Source organism: Chrysemys picta, chromosome 2 (genome assembly GCF_011386835.1).
Source record: "Chrysemys picta bellii isolate R12L10 chromosome 2, ASM1138683v2, whole genome shotgun sequence".
Taxonomy (NCBI): Eukaryota; Metazoa; Chordata; order Testudines; family Emydidae; genus Chrysemys; species Chrysemys picta.
Genome location: NC_088792.1, coordinates 209,914,832 through 209,934,382, shown reverse-complemented (window position 1 = coordinate 209,934,382; position 19,551 = coordinate 209,914,832). Strand labels below are relative to the sequence as shown.

The window sequence follows — 19,551 nt, the reverse complement described above, 5'->3', positions numbered from 1 at the left end:
AAAGAGGATTCCTGCCTGTGTATAAAACATCTACAAACTGCTTGTACTATCTAACAAGGTGAGACACTGTTTGTCAAAACCTGTGTATTGTATAAAATTTAGATTGCATTTCTGTTTATTTGCTAGGTAATCTACTTTGATCTGTTTGCTGTCACTTATCACTCAAAATCTGTATTTCTGTAGTTAATAAATCTATTTTATATTTTTTACCTAAAACAGTGTGGTGTGAGTGAAGTGTTTGGGGGGGAAAAAAAATCGCAATTCAGTTAATAAAGACTTTGTGCATATTCCTCTCCACATCGATGGAAGGGGCAGACTGGGTAATAACTCTCATATACTGGTCATGTTTTTGACCAGGGCAGGAAGATATAGCTTTGGCATCCTAGGCTGGGGAGGTTGATGTATTTTGGCTGAAGCCTCTCTATTGTTGGTGCATGCATTCATGAACACAGCTGGGTGTGGTCCCTGCCTGTGGATGATGGTTTGAGTGCAAGCTTGGAGGGCTTTGCACATTGTGAGGAGGGAGCCCAGATTAGGAAAACAGAGGGCTCAGTTGTACTCCAGTACCAGGTGGCAGGACCCATCACAGTTATATTTTGGTATCCGGCTATTATTCCACCTTGTTTTCATATTGGAGGTCATTTGACAATTTTTTCTTCTTCCTATTGCACATTTTGGAATCCTTCACTCAATATTTCAACTTGTCTTCCATCACTCTTACTTTTCTGTAGTGCAAAATTGTTCTCAAAATCTCTTCTCCTGCCCACCCTCAATTTTCTGCAGAATTTAAGTTACATGTCCCCAACAGATCTGCCTGAACAGGGTACTTTCTTGACTGCAAGTGGAGGTAGGGACAGACCTGAACAGGTAAAATTAAAATTTTCTCTGAAGAGCCACCATTCTGAATGCCCATACTCTGCCACTCTGTTCCCTAAAAGTCACGATGACATGAAGCCTGGGATTTTTGGCAGACAAAGCATATCTTTAATCTAAGCAGAACCTTAGATTCCTCCTCTCCACCCCCACAGCCCCACAACCATTTTGGGAAGAGAATAAAACTCTCCTGCTGAATTTATCACAGTGAGCAGATGAGGAGCCACAGAGGAATAAGCTGCTATTGCAAACTATACAAACAGCAGATCAAAAGTCTTCTTAGTGATTCCTTCTACTTTTCCTATCCAACAAACGAATGAGCGTGACGGAGTCCATAAAGAGATGTTTTGTTTGGAACAGGATTTTAGCCTTCTGTCAAAAAATTTTTAAAATGTCTACAAAACAGAGATTTATCAATAGTAGATTTGACCTCAGCATGTAGTTCACCATACTATTCTGGATTCAGGAATTAAATTGGCTGAACTCTCAGTTTACCTTCACCAAAGAATAATGGAATATCTCTGAACACATCTTTTGAACCTTCCCTCAAATTCCATTGCAAAAAAAGTTAAATATTTTCAGTTCATTTTTCACAGCAAAGTGGATCCAACAGCAACAGGTTTCTGGAACCTAACGGAGCCTTTCTGTGTATATGAGCTACATCATCAAGGCAGAAGTCAAAGTGGGCTACAGGAAGAAGCTAAGGGGATGAGCATTAAGAGGACATAAGTATATGGTGAGCCTATGGATTGCTATCACTGCTTATCTCTGAAAACAAGACGAAAAGGGCATGTGCTAGAACAGACTAACTCATAGAAACATTTTGGCTACATCAAATACGTCTTTTTAAAAGGGACTGGAAAGTTCAACTATCAAGCAATATAAAGAAGACTATTCTGCCTATCAATACAATGGGATTTTAAACAGAAGCAGATTTGAAAGAAAAAAAAATTTTGTATAGAAATCACTCTTTTCCAGGTCATTTTCTGTATTCTATTAAATATTTTTAAAGACTTGTGTTTGAAAAAGACATCTTCCCCTCACTGGCCCAACTTATCCTTTATGCCTCATCTTCCAGCAAAGTCATAATCCTGTTTCTAATTCAGATATCCTGTTGACATTATGTATTTTGGTGCCAGTATACTACATTGGTACAAACATCAGAAATGCACAGATAGGTGATCTGTTAATAAAGCAATTACTGTTGGCATTTAAGTGGTCATGGTTGGGCTTCAAAGATAAATGAACAGAAAAATACACTGCAGACTCTACTGGACAGTCTGGAAGCTCCAATTTCATGTCTCCCCAAATGTATACCTGCTATGTAAAAGTTTAGGTATGAAAAACACTATACTTAATGTGTATTTGTTTCAGAAAATATATGAAAAGCAGTCTCAATCTTTCACAGAAAGAATGATGACTTTTCATTGACATTACTTGTATATGAAACTTTTTTTTCAAGAAGAAATACATTGTTCTGCCCTCTTTCCTTATCACAAACAGAAGTAGAGCTAGTGAATTAGGACTCTGACACAGTAACAGTACAGAATGCTGTAAGGAAAAAAGAAATACTGAGTTTGAGACACCATAATACTCAGCACCTACATAATGATTTTAATTGTAATTCTCAAAGCATTTAACAAAGGGCATGTACCATATTCCCATTTTACAGAGAGAAAGCATGACAGAGAGGTTAGGTGACTTGTCTAAGGTTGCAAAATAAATCAGTGGCAGAATCGAGAACAGAATCTGTGTCTTGAGCAAATACTTTATATCGCTAAACTTATAGTAACCAAATTAGCAGTTAGAAAAACTATTTATCTACAATAAGTTACTTCCTCTATTTAAACTCAGGAAAAAACACACATTTTACCTTTCACTTCCTGGTGTGGTTATTCTATAAAAACGATGCCTCAGGTGATGTTTGTCCCCATGATAACAGACTGTGCATAAATCATAATTTGTGCATTCAGCACATTTCCATCTGATGCCAATGATTGGTTGCTGTCGACAAGTATCACACATAGTTCCATCATGCTTGATACCTGTGAAAACAAGAATGTGACACCAGTATGATTTAAAAAAAATACTATTTAGTTCTTTATTGCCATCCAAAATTAAGTTAAATGTTTATCAAAGAATACTTGAGCAAGTAGGGTTCAGTAGGGGCAACCATATTAGCCTATGCCAATCAAGGAATTATGGATGAGGGAAGAGGTTTGGGGACTATCCTTCATCTTTCTGGTTGCTAGTCCCTGGGTCCTTCCCTTCTCAACAATTAAATATATATTGCAGACCACATTTCTTTTTTTCCCAGCTATATACTCAATTCAGATATTCTAAGAGGAAAGATAATGAAGTTTCCTTTAACTTCTAGAGATTAAATTGTCAGAAATCCCCATCAAAAATACTAATCTCCTGGGGAGTTTTAACTGTCAGGTTAATTCTCTATCAATGGATCAATAAGGAACTGTAACAACTATTGCGCAATGACACAGTTTATGTTAAGGATCTAACAGTTGATGCTTTAGTCTGATTTATATTTAACATCCGTAGGACAACAAAGGAGCTTAAATTCTGTCCATCTATATTTTAAACCACAGTTTGAAAAATGTACTTGCCCATGACCAGTAGGAAGCTCTCATGGACAACTGCCATTATTTCAATAGAATCTATGCTTTGATTTTAAAAAAATTAAGTGTCTAGCTCTTTTGGTTATTAAGGTATCTTGCCAAACCTGAATCACATGTAAACCGCTGGAGCATTGTTTCCTAAATCTGCCAAAAGACAGCCCCAAAGCCTCTCCATATGCTCATAGCTTTTCCAAGCTATAGCAGAGTAAGAACCAAGCAAGCCTAAAAGCTGTCACTGCTGCTGTTCAGAACCCTGTGAACAGCAGTGAAATGGACAAGAATCAAGTCAGCTTTACTCTGCTAATGTTTAGGAATGTTACGAGCACCAAAAGCGATAAGCAGTGGTGCTATTCAGTGATCAGGACAATGCAAAAATGGATGCTAGAGGAGGGTTAGCGTAGCGGAGAATCCCCCCCCAGTTACCTAGCCTTAAGACAGCTAGGCATCTCTGATATTAGAGAGGAAACAGACCACATAAATAAAAGGTTCCTTCTCTTGTCCAGAAGGAACAGTGGTTTGGGAGTGAGGGCTTCAAATTTATCAGCCACCTACTAGCTATATACTGATTTGAAAGATGGAAAACTCGTGCAAAGTGGCCACAGTGGTAGGAATCAGTACTCCTTTTACCAACAGCATGGAGGAGGGGGACCGCAAAGGGGAGGAAGAGAACTGCCTTCCCATCTGGCCATTGCTCCGAGACAAATATCTTCTCACCCCATCTTTTATCTGTCTTTGACTATAAAGATATATGGTAAACATCTAAGCTTGTGTGTGAAGATTCCCCCAGCCCAGGAACAGTGGAAAACAGCCATAGGGCTGCCTTCTGAGGACCCCCTTGTACATCCAGGTATTGGAGGCATGTCATTTTTACCACACTAAATTGTAAAAATGACTCAAAGGCACCAAACTCCTTATTTCCTGCTTTGAGGTCTTAACGGAGTGACACTGCCAATTAGACAAAGTGAATAAAAGTGACTCCTTTTTGCTTGTAAAGTCTGCAACATCTCTAACCACTTACTATTCTGCCTCTTATATCAACCCAGGGCCTACCTCAGAGGGACTTTAAACAATGAGGAAAAAAAATAAGTTATTTTCCGTAAATTCCTTGGTTGATCTAAAAATCATCCTCTCTTCAGACACTATTTCCTCTTCCTTTTTACATCCCTGATTCAGTAACTCCCTCCACATTCAAGATTGCATCTTGTTTAGTGCAATACTGAAAGTTGAAATAATGATCACCAAGAGGCGACCAATTTATATGCCGTGGGAAAGTTGTGGGGTGGGGGGGGGCAGAGGAATTTGTCATTTTTAATTAAAGTTGGGCTACAAATGACTACTCTAGAAAAGTTGGGGGTAATATGCACCCCACCTCCACACCATGCAAGATACTAATCAGCACTACCAAGGAGAAGCGATTCAGACAGGGAGATAAAGAGACAAGACTAAAAAAAAAAAAAAATCAAGGTGATTCTGCAGCAAATGGGGGGGGGGAGGGAGATTCGCTTTTAAAAACCCCACTGTTTTAGTAATTCTATACATGTTTGTTTACATTATCATCAGCATTCATCTGGTCAAAGTTAATACAGAAGAAATATAACCAAAACACATGGTGTTCTGATGCATCTCAAATATCTTGGCAATCCACAATTTTTCTCTTTGATTGAATCAAGCTGTTACTAGATCAATATAAAACATGTTTTATTGTTCACTTAAATGAAAATAAAGTTTCAACAACTGAAATTATAAAATATTTAAGGCAGGACTTAACTATTAAGACAGATGTAAATAAATGTGGAACATGACTCTTCAAATTAGATATTTTTAATGAAGAGTCTGACATTTTAATCCAATAAATTATTTGTATTAACCATGTGCATATTCACAAGAGGGAAGCAGAAACTCACTTTATAACTTTGACAGACCACAGATTAGTCGGTGATATTTTTGGGTTAAATCTTGCCTTATATTAGCATTAAAAAATTTCTGAAAATGGTTTTGAGATTTTTGTACTTGAGATTTATGTACGTTTCCTGTTCCTTTTTTGTTTAACACAAACATATTTGTGGAAGAAAACTGTGCTAAATAGCAAACCTGTAAAATTTAAACAAGTATACAATATGACAGTGAAATATCACTATGATCGGAAATACAGCTAACACAAAAATGCTTCCTATGAAACAAAGTTGAGGCACAGATTTGTTCTTTGCCATTTGAACACCTAATGGTTACAATCAGACGGTATACCAACACACGAAACCCACTGATGGCATAAAGTCTGCCCATACAGATGTCAAGACTGGGGCCTCCATTTCTATTTATCCATAAAACAAAGAAGTACACACATACAGCAAGAGCATGTTTCCCAAAACTGCCTCACCAATGTAGCTCATCTCTGAAATGGAAGTGTCTAGCCCAGGGGTGGGCAAACTACAGCCCGCGGGACCGTCCAGCCCGGCCCCCGCTCCTCTCCCCCACCCCCCACTGTTCCCCCTCGCCCGCGGCCTCAGCTAGCTCGCTCCGCCGCAATGCTCTGGGTGGCAGGACTGTGAGCTCCTGGGGCAGCACAGCTGCAGAGCCCGGCCTGACCCGATGCTCTGTGCTGCGTGGTGGCGGCAGCGTGGCCCAGCTCCAGCCGGGCGGCGTGGCTGTAGCGCCACCAGCGCTCCAGGCAGTGCGGTAAGGGGGCAGGGAGTGGGGCGGGGGAAGGGTCTGGATAGAGGGCAGGGGAGTTCGGGGTGGTGGTCAGGGGGCGGGAGTGTGGATGGTGGTCGGAGGGGAAACAGTGGGTTGAATGGGGGCAGGGGTCCCGGGGGTAGTCAGGAAAGGCGGGGGTTGGATGGGGCAGCAGGGTGCAGTCAGGGGCAGGGGTTCCGGGGGCAGTCAGGGACAGGGAGAAGGGGTGGTTGGATGGGGCAGGGGTCCCGGGGGGACAGTCAGGAATGAGAGAAGGGGTTGGATGGGGCGGCGGGGGTTGGGGTGTGTGTGGATGGGGCAGGGGTCCCAGAGGGGCCATCAGGGAACGGGGGGGTTGGATGGGGCAGGAGTCCCGGGGGGGGGCAGATAGGAGGGGGGGCTGTGGCCATGACCCCCTCCCCTAAACAGCCCTCCATACAATTTATGAATCCTGATGCGGCCCTCGGGCCAAAAAGTTTGCCTGCTCCTGGTCTAGCCAGTACCTCTAGATATGGAGTAAGAACTTCATTTCAGAAGTCACTGAACAATCTTCAGACAACACTGAGTTTTAGTAAGCAATGTTACTCTGGTCTGGAGTAAGATTGCTAATTAAGAGATAAAAGCCTCATTTTTCCCCAAGATCCAGCAGGACAATTTTCATTTTAACCAAGACAGTTGCAGAAATGCTAGGGAATTACAAGATTTGATACTTATGAAGCATTAATATAACCTTGCAATAGTGATTACAGTCTACAACTACTACTACAAACATTTAAAAGAAGTAATTTTTAAATACAAACAGCACCTGTCAATTGCTATGTGCCTACAAAATGTATTTTGACAAGTGCACAGGCCTGTGAGTAATGAAATCAAATTATTAAATTCAGTTTTTTATATATAACTAAACACATTTTTGGAAAATACACTATTTTGGAAGTCTAAATCTGTTTACAGGCCTCACGTTTCTTTATGTTTGACAGTAGGAACAGATTTTGGCTTCAAGCACTTCAATCAATAGAATTGATTATACATTCCATATACATTCTATAGCAAAGTCCATAGATTTCGTGGCAATCTGGTAGAAAAACCAGAAAGTTCCAACAGTGGAAACAAATCCACAGTGTGTATTATACTGAGAATTCCTTTCATTAGGTATTCAAAACAAGGAATGATTATAAAATTGAGCTAGCGCACTTGTAGTTATTTGAAAACCAATTGAATTTTTATTTTATAAATAGTACTTTAACAGTGTATCCCAAAGAATTACATGACAAGCAATTTCATTTCAAGGTCACTATGCATTAATCAAAATGAATTTCAATATTTTGAGAAGAATAAAAATATCATTCCATGATTTCTGGTTATTTATCTAGCTGTAATGCACTTATTTCATTGGTATATTATCCTGGTAGTAATGATGGAGTGTAAAATGGGTTAATTTTATTATATATTATAATAAAACATCAGAGCTATTTGTATATCTCCAGAAACATATGAAACATATTTTGGGCTTGCTTTACTGCAGAATTAACTTGAACCCTGTCTGTACACAACAGCCCTTAACTCAAGTATGGCAGTGCTCTTAACCTCAGTTGGCTGGCCTGCCAGGGGGTACAGGTTAATGCTCAAGTTGGCACAATACATCAGGTGCTAACACAATCACTTTGTGTAGTTCAACTTATTTCAAAGTACGGTGCTCTCACTGGAAGTAGGCTAACCTGAGAGGAGTTAACTCAAATTATCTACACTTGATTGAATTCTGCACTGAAGACATAACCTTAGAGACACTGTCAACTCAAATTTTCTTAAAATTTAAAAAATATCCAGTTTCTGATACAGTCCCATTCAAACAATATGTCCTGCTTGGGTTCTCCCCCCCCCCTCCTTTCCCATCCCTTCCCTCTGCCCTCCGACCCCACCTTTATTTATTTATTTATTTATTTGAAAGGAAGGTTTTTCTGTTCCTTTGCTGATGTTTATAATGGTCTTTTCAGTAAGGGACAGTGAGCAGACCCAAAACCAACAACAAACATGTTTGGGTGCACACATCCCTTTGTGGATTCCTTCTCACTTGCCCCTCTAACAGTACTGAGGTACTGATTTCCAAATTCTAACATCCCCCCACAATTTCTTGCTATTGTTTATATTACAGTAGTACTTAGAGGCCACAACTGAGATCAAGGCCCCCTTATGCTAGACAACAGACAATCACACAGTGAGAGAGAGTTTAATCTACATAAGACAAGAAGCCAGCAGAGAGGTGTCATGAGTTACCCAAGGTCACACAGCAGGTCAGTCACAAAATTAGAACCTAAAGGTCCAGAATCCTAATGCTGTGTCCTAGCCATTAGACTATACTACCTCCCTGCTGCTTCCCCTTCTTCCCAAATTCCTATTGCTTCCACACCCCAGGGAACTGTGGCATGAAGAAGAGATTTACCACTCAATCCCAACTCCAGCTACCCCTTGGTTCCATGCAGGTATTCTATGAAGAGGAGACACCCATTAGCCTAAAACTCAGAAACAACTCTACTCCTCTTTTATGGCAAACACCTTCATGTGGAGCCTGGAGAGAAGCGAACATATGAGCTTTTCCCAAACAAGTACATGAGAATGCTGTCATCAGGCTAATACATGAGACAAACTAATACTATCCACAAGTTATGTCAAAAATACAAAAACTGAAAAACAGCAACAACAACAAAAGTGGTGAAAACTTCCACAGTCACTTGCAACTACAGTAGCTAAGAACTTTCAGATACATTTCAAGTTGACAATATTCCTTTGAAATCTACACATTGGGCCATTCAAGGTGCCAATCCTGCAGACACATATGCAAATGCTTAATTTTAAGCAGGAGCAGGCCCACTGATTTCAGTAAGACCATTCCCTGTGAATGAAGGTAAGCACAAACAAACATTTGCAAAATCAGGATCCAAGACTGAAACACACACACACACACACTCTTTCCCTATTGTTTCTGTAACAATTCCTAAAAGATTTTCAGCTTACGTTTTTAAACCATATCCCTCCTGAATACCCAGTCCAATCCTACCATACCAAAAGGACATGTAGAAAAGAACAGTTCCACATTTAGAATCATGGGTATCCATCTCAAGTGTTCAATATGACCAAAGTTCTCTCTCTATTGCACATCTGTATTAACAATACATTTAAGTAAGTTCTGTGTTTCTGTATCTTATGAAGTCTGCTAAAGAAATTAACAAACATCACAAGCTTTCTATATCATTTCTTTGTATATATAATTTGGGCCCTTGGCAGAATGAAAGATGGCCTCCTCCCACTCATTTTCTCAAGGCAAAATGCAAATATAAGACATGAAATGAAGAGGAAAACACTAGGAATTCCAATAAATCTGACTAATAATCCTTCCTCTGAACCAATCCTGTCCAGTAAGCTTATGCCCAAGTTTTAATTAAAAAAAAATAAAAAAAGCTAAGGCCACTGGGATTTTCCTTTTTCTGAAAGTTTCAATTAAAACAGGGGTTTTGGTTTGTGTTAGCCTGAACATTCCCTGCAGTATGTACACCACCAAAATTGCCGCATAGTGTCAGTACAAGAGAACATGAGAGTTAAACCAACAGCTCTATACTCATTGTCCAAGCTGAGTGAATCCAAATTTCAAATAATAAGTTTTTAAAAGGTACTTGAGTGTTAACATGCTATGGTCGTTTCCATAGTAGAAATGTAGGGTAAGTAAAATATGTTTTAAATTAGATTATGTGCTTAGCTCTAACAAAGAGCTGCTGCCAGACATCTTGCTGCCCTCAATACAAAGTGACTGAACCAGTTTGAGAGATATTTTTAGAATAAAAAGTAAAGATGAAAGAAAACTCGGGTCCCCACCGTCTCCCTCCAACCCCACCCAATCCCGCAGAACTGTTCCCTATTGTCCATTTACTAATCCTTTATCTAATCAAGATTTAAAAGTCCACAACAGAGACGTCCAGACTACTTCCCCTACAGCGAGAGCCAGCCTACAACGCGCCGCGGCCGAAGTTCATCCCATCAACTCCAGTGGGAGGATTTCGGACCCTGAAGAGGATGAAACCACTGGTCCAGTCCACAGCACCCCCGCTCTCGCCGATGACCCCAGCCCCTCTTGCCCCCTGCCAAGTGGGGCGAGATAGAAGGGAGCGTCCCGTCCCCCCCCCCCCCCGGCGCCCTTACCGGTGGGCGCGCTGTCCAGGATGCGCAGGTCGTAGGCCCCGGAGCAGCGGTAATTGGCCGCGGTGCCGTTGTCCCAAACCACCACCACCTCCTCCGGGCTCTCGAAGCTGCGCACGGTGCCCACGTGGCCCTCGCCGCCGTCCTGCTTCCCCCACTTCCAGTCCGGGCCCCGCACCACCCGGGCCCCGACCCCCTCCACCATCACGCGGTTGTTCCGGGCGCTGCTCATGACGGGGCCGCCCCTCGCGCACGGGCCCGGGGGAAGGACGCGGGGGCCCGGCGGGAGGCCCGGCCACGGGGGGCGTCTCCGCGGGGGCTGCACTGGGGGAGGGCAGCGGGGCCTCTCGGCTTGGCCGGGGCAGCTGGCCGGTCGCTCGGCAAGGCGGCGGGGGGAGGATGCGGCTCGCGTAGGCTCCGGCTCTCCCTCCCCGCACTGGGCGCTCCCGGCTCGGGGCGCTCGCCAGCCGCCTACACGTCCCGGGGGCAGGAGCGAGCCTGACGCTGCCTCATCCACTACATCCGGGCACCTCGGCGACCGGGACCCGGGGGGCGGGGAGATCGTGAGACCACCATCGCCGCCTCATCCTCTGGCCAGGAACACACACGGCGCATGCGCTGCCCCCTTCCCCTCGTGGCGCATGCGCATCTGAGGCCCCTGTGCATGAAAGGAGAATGGTGCCACGCAGGAGCGGGACGCTCATCAGCGCCACCTAGGGAGAGGAGTCGAGCATTGCACACGGCGTTGCGGGCGTATGGACCACGCTGGCTCCAATATATTGGTAGGATGGGCACCACCCCAACGCCTTTGATGCAGTATCATCCACTGCTCTCTGTGGAGCTTTTCTGTGCTGCGGGTAGTAAAAGGCCTCGTTCCCAAAGCGGGGCCTCTAGCCAGTACACATATGTAATGATAGTGGTGCCATGCACACCCCTGCTGGCTGCTGCTGCATATTTTTAAGCTTCCCCGCATTTTCTTAGAAGAGGAATCACATGGTTTTGGGACCATGGCAGCCAGCTTCCACCTTGCCAGCATCTGCCTCTACAGCTATACTCATTTCAGCCAGGGCATGGAAGGCATTGTAGATCTGGGCACTGGAGGAAGAAGCAGGGAAGAGGGTAGGACACAGTCAAGAGGAAAGCATATACTGTCCCTGCAAGTAAATGTCACTGTACTGGGAGGATAGGGAAACCATGGGGGGAGAATGGTGAGCTGTGGAAGGGAACAACATTATTTTCAAGGGATGATTTTTCAAATCAGCCAACTGCCTGGGGCAATTTGATTCTCACCTTCTAAAAATAAAATAACCTAAAATTCCTCAACATGCCCACCAACCTATCCACTGGCTGGAGGGGAGGGGGGATGTTTAATGGCAACAGAATCCTGCTTATTACGAAGGGCTGTTCCTGGCAAAAATGTTCACGTGTTGTCAACTATGCTTTGAGAGAGAGAAAAAGCAGAGTGAAACCAGGAAAATGAAATAAGGGGAGAGATCAGAGGTGAATGGAAGTGAGGGAAAGAAGGTAAAAGAGAACAGAGAGGGAGCTGCAAAAAAATAAGGCGAAAGAACTGCAAAGACAGAAAGAGAAATAATAGCTTTGAGAGAGAGGCACAGAAAAGGAGAAGACACCTGTGCAAGATGTAATGTAAGGAATGCTGGGGATAGAGAGAGTCAAGTGTAGATACATCAGAATTAGGGGCTTGGGAACTACAGATTTAATTGGATGAGGTTGACAAACTCCATTAAGGAAATGTAGAAGGCTATGAAGACCCACTCTCCTTTAATATCACAGCATGCAAATATAGGAATTGCCTTTTGTGTAGCTATTTGTATCACAATACTGGGGTCAGAAATACAAAACATCTTGCTTCCTCCTTGTGAGGGTTTCTTCCAGACATTTAATGGCTTTGATCTCACATTTGCCTCCATACCATGAAACTCATGTTCAAAGCAAGATTAAAATAGAGAAAAGATTAAGATTATATGAGATCATCACTATGCAAAGATTAATTTTTTCACATCTGCTTGATTACAAGCTCAGAAAATGTTTACATTTCATGAGCTTGGCAGATCCATTTTTTTAATCACATTTTATGACAAGTCTAATAGGCAACGAAAAGCATGACAATCCACTAGATAACAAGTTCACTTGCTTTGTTTGGCATAGGACACCGTGCTTCCAAATAGCAGGAACACTTCACCACAGCCTTAATGTTGAACACTTATCAGAATTTCCATGCATATTTAGGGCCAAATCTCTAAAGGCAATGGATCCCTGCAGTTCCATTATGCAGTCAAAGTAGACTGAGGTGTGGTCTGATAGTATTCTACATATTCCATGCTCACTATGGAGATCTAGCTCTACAGCAGTGCAGAAGGTGGAGTTGTGTGTGTGTTGGAGGAGTGGCAGGACAGAGAAGGCAATGGAGCTAGTGCCTCTGTAAGCCCCAAGGTAGGTGGGGATGCAGCAGGCACTACTGCAGCCCAGAAGCTATCATAGTAGCTATGCTAATGGTTCAGACACTGAGGGGAAAAGGAGTATGTATCCTCACCCAACTCTGGCTCCCCATGAAGTTCCCCTGCCCAAAACCCAGACTTTGCGCAAAGATCTAGAATATGGCTCTTAATTAATCTACACACACACATATTTCACTCTAAAGATTATTCTTGGGTTAATTCCACACATGCCAAATTGATGTTTATCCATCTTAAATAATTTTTCCCCTTCTGTTCTAATAAGAAATCATATTGTGATTGACCAAAGGTATAACTAAAAAAAGACTGAATGATGTTCTCTCATTGTTCTTATCTGTCCTCACAAGGATGTGCTATGCTGAGTATTAAGCATCCTAGGCAGGATTTGAAAGAGAAGTGATTAGTCAGAAGAGAAAAATAACTGCTAAAAGGTAGCTGTGCTTCCCTCATAACTAGGTTATTATTTCCCTTTCTGTACTTCCTTTACACGCCAGCAGTAGAAGAGCTCATGAAAACATTTCCTGACTTTTCTTGCATACAGCTTTCTCACAGTATAGCACAGTAGTGACACAAAACTTCTAAACAACTATAGCATTGATCCCATTAGTCACTGTTTCCTCCACATACTAAGACTCCAAAATATTTGCTCATAAGGAATAGCTTCTTTAATATGAAAATGTGCCCCCTGTGCATCCATTCCCTACCACAGAGTTTGATTTCCACTTCTGCAGTGGAAGCCTCAAAAGATTAACACGTATCATGCCAGGAAGTTGTGTCATTCTTAAACTGCTTGGATGTCTTTATGCTGAGAGTGAATTTTGCTTGTACTGAGCTTATTACGTTAGTATGGGGCATTTTGCAGCCATTCAGCCAGAATGGTACACAAATTCATAAGAGTTGTGAATGGCAAATTACCAGAACATTTTCTCTTTCCAACTGTGGGTCTTTGATTTTATGAGGATCCATTGATAGCTCTAGGGTCATAATTTTCTCTTCTCATCCATTCTACTTTTTAGATATTCATTATCAGCAAATGTACAGCTGGTGTTTCTTGCTGAGGATGATCTAAAGCACATACTTTTTATTACCCTTTGGCTAAAATGGTTGAGGAGGTCTTCCTTGTGCCTGAGTGAGAGGAGTTCAATGCTTTTAAATACATAGTGTCCCTTCCAAATCTTGGTCCTGAAAAGATGAACACTCGTGTTAACAAAAAACTGATGTGGTGGGATGTTTTGTTTTTAATACAATTCTTGGGTTAACAAGATTAAGCTGCAAAAAATATGGACAAATTATGGTTTCAAGGAATGAGCTATCCATAACACATAGTTAGATATGACAGGTGTAGAAGCTGTGTGAGGAAAGAGCCCTGAGAGGTAACAAGCATGATGATGTCTTAATGATCCTGAGAACAGGAGAACACACCTAGATAGAGACCAGTCACAGGGCAGTGGCTTACAGGGTGCCCCCTCATGGCCTCAGGGTGACCCTACCAGCAGCCCCAGCCTCTATTTCCCTCTTCCAGAGGCCCCAGTAACTCCATACAAGCTTTCCAAACAAATAACCCATTGATAGGTTAATTACAAGCGTCCCACAACCATAGTCCACAATTTCCCAGCAAAATCTAAACACTACATTCAAGGCCCAACAGTCTAAAAACAAACCAAATACAGCTCTGCCATTTCTCACCATGCCCCAGCTCTCTGGTACAGTCCCAGTATCTCACTCCACCTAGACTCTCAGATGCAGTGCTGCATCTCTCACCACATCTCACCCCAGCCCCGCTAGCTGGGGTGCATCTATGCCCTGCTTCATTCTCAGGATTGGTGCTAGTTCTTGCCAGGAGACATTAGCAGGCTCATCCCGATCTCATCATTATCCCTCACCCTTCAGCCCCTCGGGATCTCTAGCTTCATCTCGCTGGCTGAGAGAGCTAGCAGGCAGTTCTCTCTGCTGCTCTCAGCCTTCTGCCCTCTCTGGCATGGCTCTCTGGCCTGGGGAAGTTTATAGATGACCTCTTGACTGCCTTCTGCTTTCACCAGCCTGATTTGGCTCCACTGCTCAACTAGGGAACTCTCACCACTACCTTCTTCAGGGGCATCTGCTCCCTGAAGCTCTCAGCCCAGCTCTGTTTCTGAACTCTAACCCTCTCTCTAGACTCTAAGTTCTGGACTTTCCCTTGCATTTGGGCTCGCTCTCATTTGTAAGTCCCAAGGGCAGCCCTGCCCTCCCCATTTCACCAATCGACCATGCACTTGGACTGGGACAGGAGAGCAGGGCTCAATTTCATTTAAGGGACCAATTATGAGACAACTGAAACCATTCCAATGTGCTTGTCCTGTGAAAAGCAGGAGTCAATACTTTTAACTGGAAATAGAATAAGGGCCTCTTCAACCTACTCCCTTATGGCTTCATTGCCTCTCTTCCCACACTAAACAAAATGCTGATTTTCAAATATCTATGAAAGTGTCACTTCAGTCACTTTCTGTTTCTTGTTGCATCCAATTCAGATTTTTCATCTTTATATTCAAGGTCCTATGTACACCTCCGCCCCGCTCACATCTTTGCTCTTTTTCTCTTTTATTTAATTTTCATGTCTGGCTGTGCCCCCACTTTTCCCTTCTTTTTTTCCAAGTCAGATCCTTAAATAGCCCCCATCTCTCAGTGAGCCAAGGAACCTTCAAATCCCTCCTCAAAATTCACTTATTTTGGTTAGCATTCTATTACTAATCTCTATTCTAATGATCTATCCTCTAGCTGTATCAAAGAAAGAAAAATATGAAACAGAACTACTAAGTGATCAGTTTAAAAAAAAATGTTCTCCCAAAAACTATTCCCTTCCCCTTCCTCTGTTGAGTCTTCTTAAAGCTACACCAAACACCATAGTTTGTTGATCATTTGTTGATATGTCACCTTTCCAATTAAGATAGTAAGCTCTAGGGGGCAGGTAACTTTTTAATACTTATATATTAAGTGACACACAAGTATACAGAATAAATAATGTCATGGACGAGTCTAAAAAAATATTTTTTTAATCCAATTAATTAGTAACTATATTGTGGCCACCACAAAGTTTGTGACCACCTAGAACTTTATGGTTGACACATTTCTACATATTATAGCCACAGTGACTTTGGGGATAGAATTCAGATCCTCCTGCTCCATAACCACCAGTTCTTACTGTAACTAGAGCACAATCCTCTTTGGTAGTTAGTTGAACAGTTCAGATTACACCCAGTAGATGGCACACACTAGTCACTATTATGTGGGGAGTAAAAACACTTCTGGAAAAACTGCAGGGGACAAGCTCTCCAGGGTTCCGCCTGTGGAGGCAGGTTCAGTGGCAGCCCCCAAATGTCACTGATTCCCCAGGATCTGCAAGAAGCACATGACCTCCCTCTTTGGATCCCAAATCTCCTCTTCTCCCCTGGGGCTCCTTAGCAACACAACCATTGTAAAGTGGCTGCAATGCAACTGTGAATTCCCCCACTTAGTGAAAGATTTTGCATTTGGCTGAGTTTGCTGAAAGATTTATAAATGTACATGCACTCGGACAAAGACTATCATCTGGGGAAGCTCCCAAATATAATTTATACCATCCAGTGTATGAAATACTCTTCTGGTATGCTGATTTTGGGATAGGATTATATGACTAACTGAAAGGCTAAAACTTCTGATTCTTTTGACAAATCAAGACTTCATTTTGAGGCCTATCTTATCCAGTGAACCTTCCGTAGAAAAGCAGTGCCCTTTAAAAGGTACTGTTTAATGCAGACATTGCTTTTAGTTTTTATTATTCTGCTTTCTGGGGTTATGTATGAGTGGATTGTAGGTGAGACTCTAACCTTGTGTGTTACACTTTACAAAGAAAGTGTGTTTAGACTCCCAATTAAGTTCTGGACACACTTCAGTTTTAAGGAACACCTATAAAAACAGTTATTACATTTTTAGAAGCACTGGGCCTGATCCTTCAAACACATTTACTTGAGTAGTACTTGGTTACACAACTAGTATCATTGCAGTCAGTTACTACTATCTATTTAAAGCAGAAATGCCCAAACTTTGTCCCACTGAGGGCTGCAGACACAACTATTCAAGAGCTGAGGACATAAAATGGAATAGACTGTAGCTGTCCTGTCTTAAATACACAGATGCAGCCTATAGAAATGTTATGAGCTGGATGAAACCTTCGTATTGGTTGAGTCACTGAGATTGAGGGATGTCAGTGCACCCCCTACTTAACATAGCTAAGGATAAATTAATCATAATCTCCACCTAAGAGCTGCCCAGGAGTTTTGGACTATGTGGCCTGGGGGTTAGGAAAGTTGCCAAGTATTGTTTTAGATAAGTATATGTGAGGGAAGATACAGAGAGAGAAAGCCTGAAGAAAACTAAGCAGAAACCTGTAACCATGGAGTGACCTTCAGAAAAATCTATAGAGGTTCCGGGGTTGGGGCATTGGCTGAGAAGCATCTTGGGTCTACAAACTAAGGAACTAGTCCTTTTGCCTTTGATTCCTTCTGCATTCAGAGAAGCAGGAGTTTGTACTTTCCTTGTAAATAAATAAGACAGCATTAAGGATAATGCCAGACTTCAACATCCCCGGGGCCTTGAACTCTGATTAGCTGCTCAGGTCAGAGTGGGTAATAAAATACATCCCCGCATATGATGCTCTTAGTCCAAATATCCTGGCTTCTTGGATCAAAGTGGAACATTGCAAACTGGGACCTGCAGTCTCCTCAGGCCCCGTCTCTATTTTAAGAGTTATGGGGAGCCTAGAGCTGGTTAGGGGAAATAAATTCCCATGACAACAACTGATACAAAACAAAACTGTTTTAGCCAAAGACTCTCTACCAATTCTTTTGTTTGAGGGCGAGGGTTGAAATGTCAAAAAAAACCAACAACAACAAAAAACCACTGCAAATTTTTGATGGTTCACATGGAAAATTTTGCCCAGCTAAAATTTAGTTTTTTTGATCAACTAAACATTTTTTAATCAGAAATGGACATTAAAAATTGCAACCAGCTGTAGGGCAGTCATGGGCTTCCTCTATAGGCCACATTTAATCTATCTGTGGTTTAAAATACAGCAAACCCTTATCATTCCTCAGGCTTTGCTGCCTTCCTGTGGCCATATATGACTTTAAAGTCATTCATTAAAGCTATGATACACCTCTACCCTGACATAACGCTGTCCTCGGGAGCCAAAAAATCTTACCACATTATAGGTGAACCGGAGTACGCAGCCCCGCCCCCCCCCCGGAGCACTGCTTTACCGCATAATATCCAAATTCATGTTATATTGGGTCACATTATATCGGGGTAGAGGTGTATGTATATATTTAACAGTTGCACTTGGTTTCAGTTTCACCCTCTTCATTACATTTTATTTTACCGGCTTGATAATTAATAATGCATTTTAATTTCTTCCCAATTTTCATAAAACAGTTCAGCAACAATTAGCACCAATGGAGATGTGCATGAAGTTTTCCCAGTTTCAGTAGAATTAGAAGTTTTTTAAAATGGTTGGTGAATTTAAACAAGTTCTCATAAAACACACTACGCTTTATAAAAAACCAACACATTACTGATGTCTTCCTTTAAAGTTTTTCAGTACAACAGACATTTCACCCACTCTGGTGTATTTTTAAGATCTTGTCCCATTTCCCATGCCTTTGATTCCTCCCCCAAGAAGCCTGACTTCTCCTTTTCTTCAGCAAAGCCAGACATTGGGTAGAGGAGAAGATACTGGGACACCATCTCCTTCTGCTGCAGAGCAAGATTAAATTCTTAGGGACCTGGAGGGATGGAGGATTTTTATCTAGCTGAAATTATGGCAAAAGACAGCAGACTGTATGCCATCACAGTAGTGATGGGGCTAATTGTTCAGAGGTGGGTGTCAGAATGAAATGTGTGACATGATCCCCAGTGAATAACAGGCTAACCTCATTCTTCCTCAGTGCTCAGGGAAAGGACTAAACATGGTTTGCCAAGTGGCCAGTTTAAAGTTGCAGTCCTTTGATCCTGAGTGTGTAACCCTGAATTCCCAATTCACTTCTGCCTTTTGCTGATTCAGATGGCTGACTCTCTACAAGAAAAAGAAAATGGGGAAATATGAGGTTCCATGCCATTCTACTTATGGAAGAAGCAGCATACTTGTGCTGTAATTAGGAGGACAAAGAGAACCACACAGCCAGAGCATTTCACTTAAAGATAAATCACTCATGAAGTCAGGAGACTTGGTTTCCATTCCCTGCTGCATAAGACATTGGACAAGTCATGTAGACACTGTCTGCCTCAGCTTCCGCATGCTTTTCTACCTTTGTGAAGTACTTTAAAATCTATTAATTAAAAGCATTACATAAGTGCTAAATGATATGGCAAAATTCATTTCTCTTACTATAAAGGAACAGTATCTCAGTCAGTGGCAAGGACAAACTATTATTACAAACCTTTTCAAACCTCAGCATAAGAATACCAATACTCTGCCTGGCTAATCCTGTTCTTTTTCATACAAACTAAAGTCACAATCACTTACAGTACAGTCAGTTGATAATGGCTATAAAAGAGCTGCTATTTTTCTGGCCATAGCAGGGTGGCCACAAAAGGCAATGTAATTAATATGGACAAATTCTGAGTCCTTGTCTACATGATATTTTTTTCTTAAATCTCTCAATTTTGCACTTCCAGAAGTGAGAGTTCTAGTGTAG

The 19,551-nt window shown here is 42.1% G+C and overlaps 1 protein-coding gene across 4 annotated transcripts in view; it reads right to left on the bottom strand.

Moving 5' to 3' along the window:
- Nucleotides 1–11,005, bottom strand: part of MIB1 (MIB E3 ubiquitin protein ligase 1) — a 127,100-nt gene extending 116,095 nt beyond the window's left edge. For all 4 annotated transcript variants that reach the window (XR_006175525.2, XR_006175526.2, XM_008178664.4 and 1 more), the window contains exons 1-2: nt 10,371–11,005; nt 2,747–2,918 (exon numbers count right to left, since the gene is read on the bottom strand). Coding sequence is in view for 2 of the 4 variants with exons in the window: in XM_008178664.4 (XP_008176886.1) it covers nt 2,747–2,918; nt 10,371–10,599 (401 nt within the window). In the remaining 2 variants the exon portion in view is untranslated. The remainder of the gene's footprint in view (nt 1–2,746; nt 2,919–10,370) is intronic.
- Between the last annotated feature and the right edge of the window lie 8,546 nt (nt 11,006–19,551).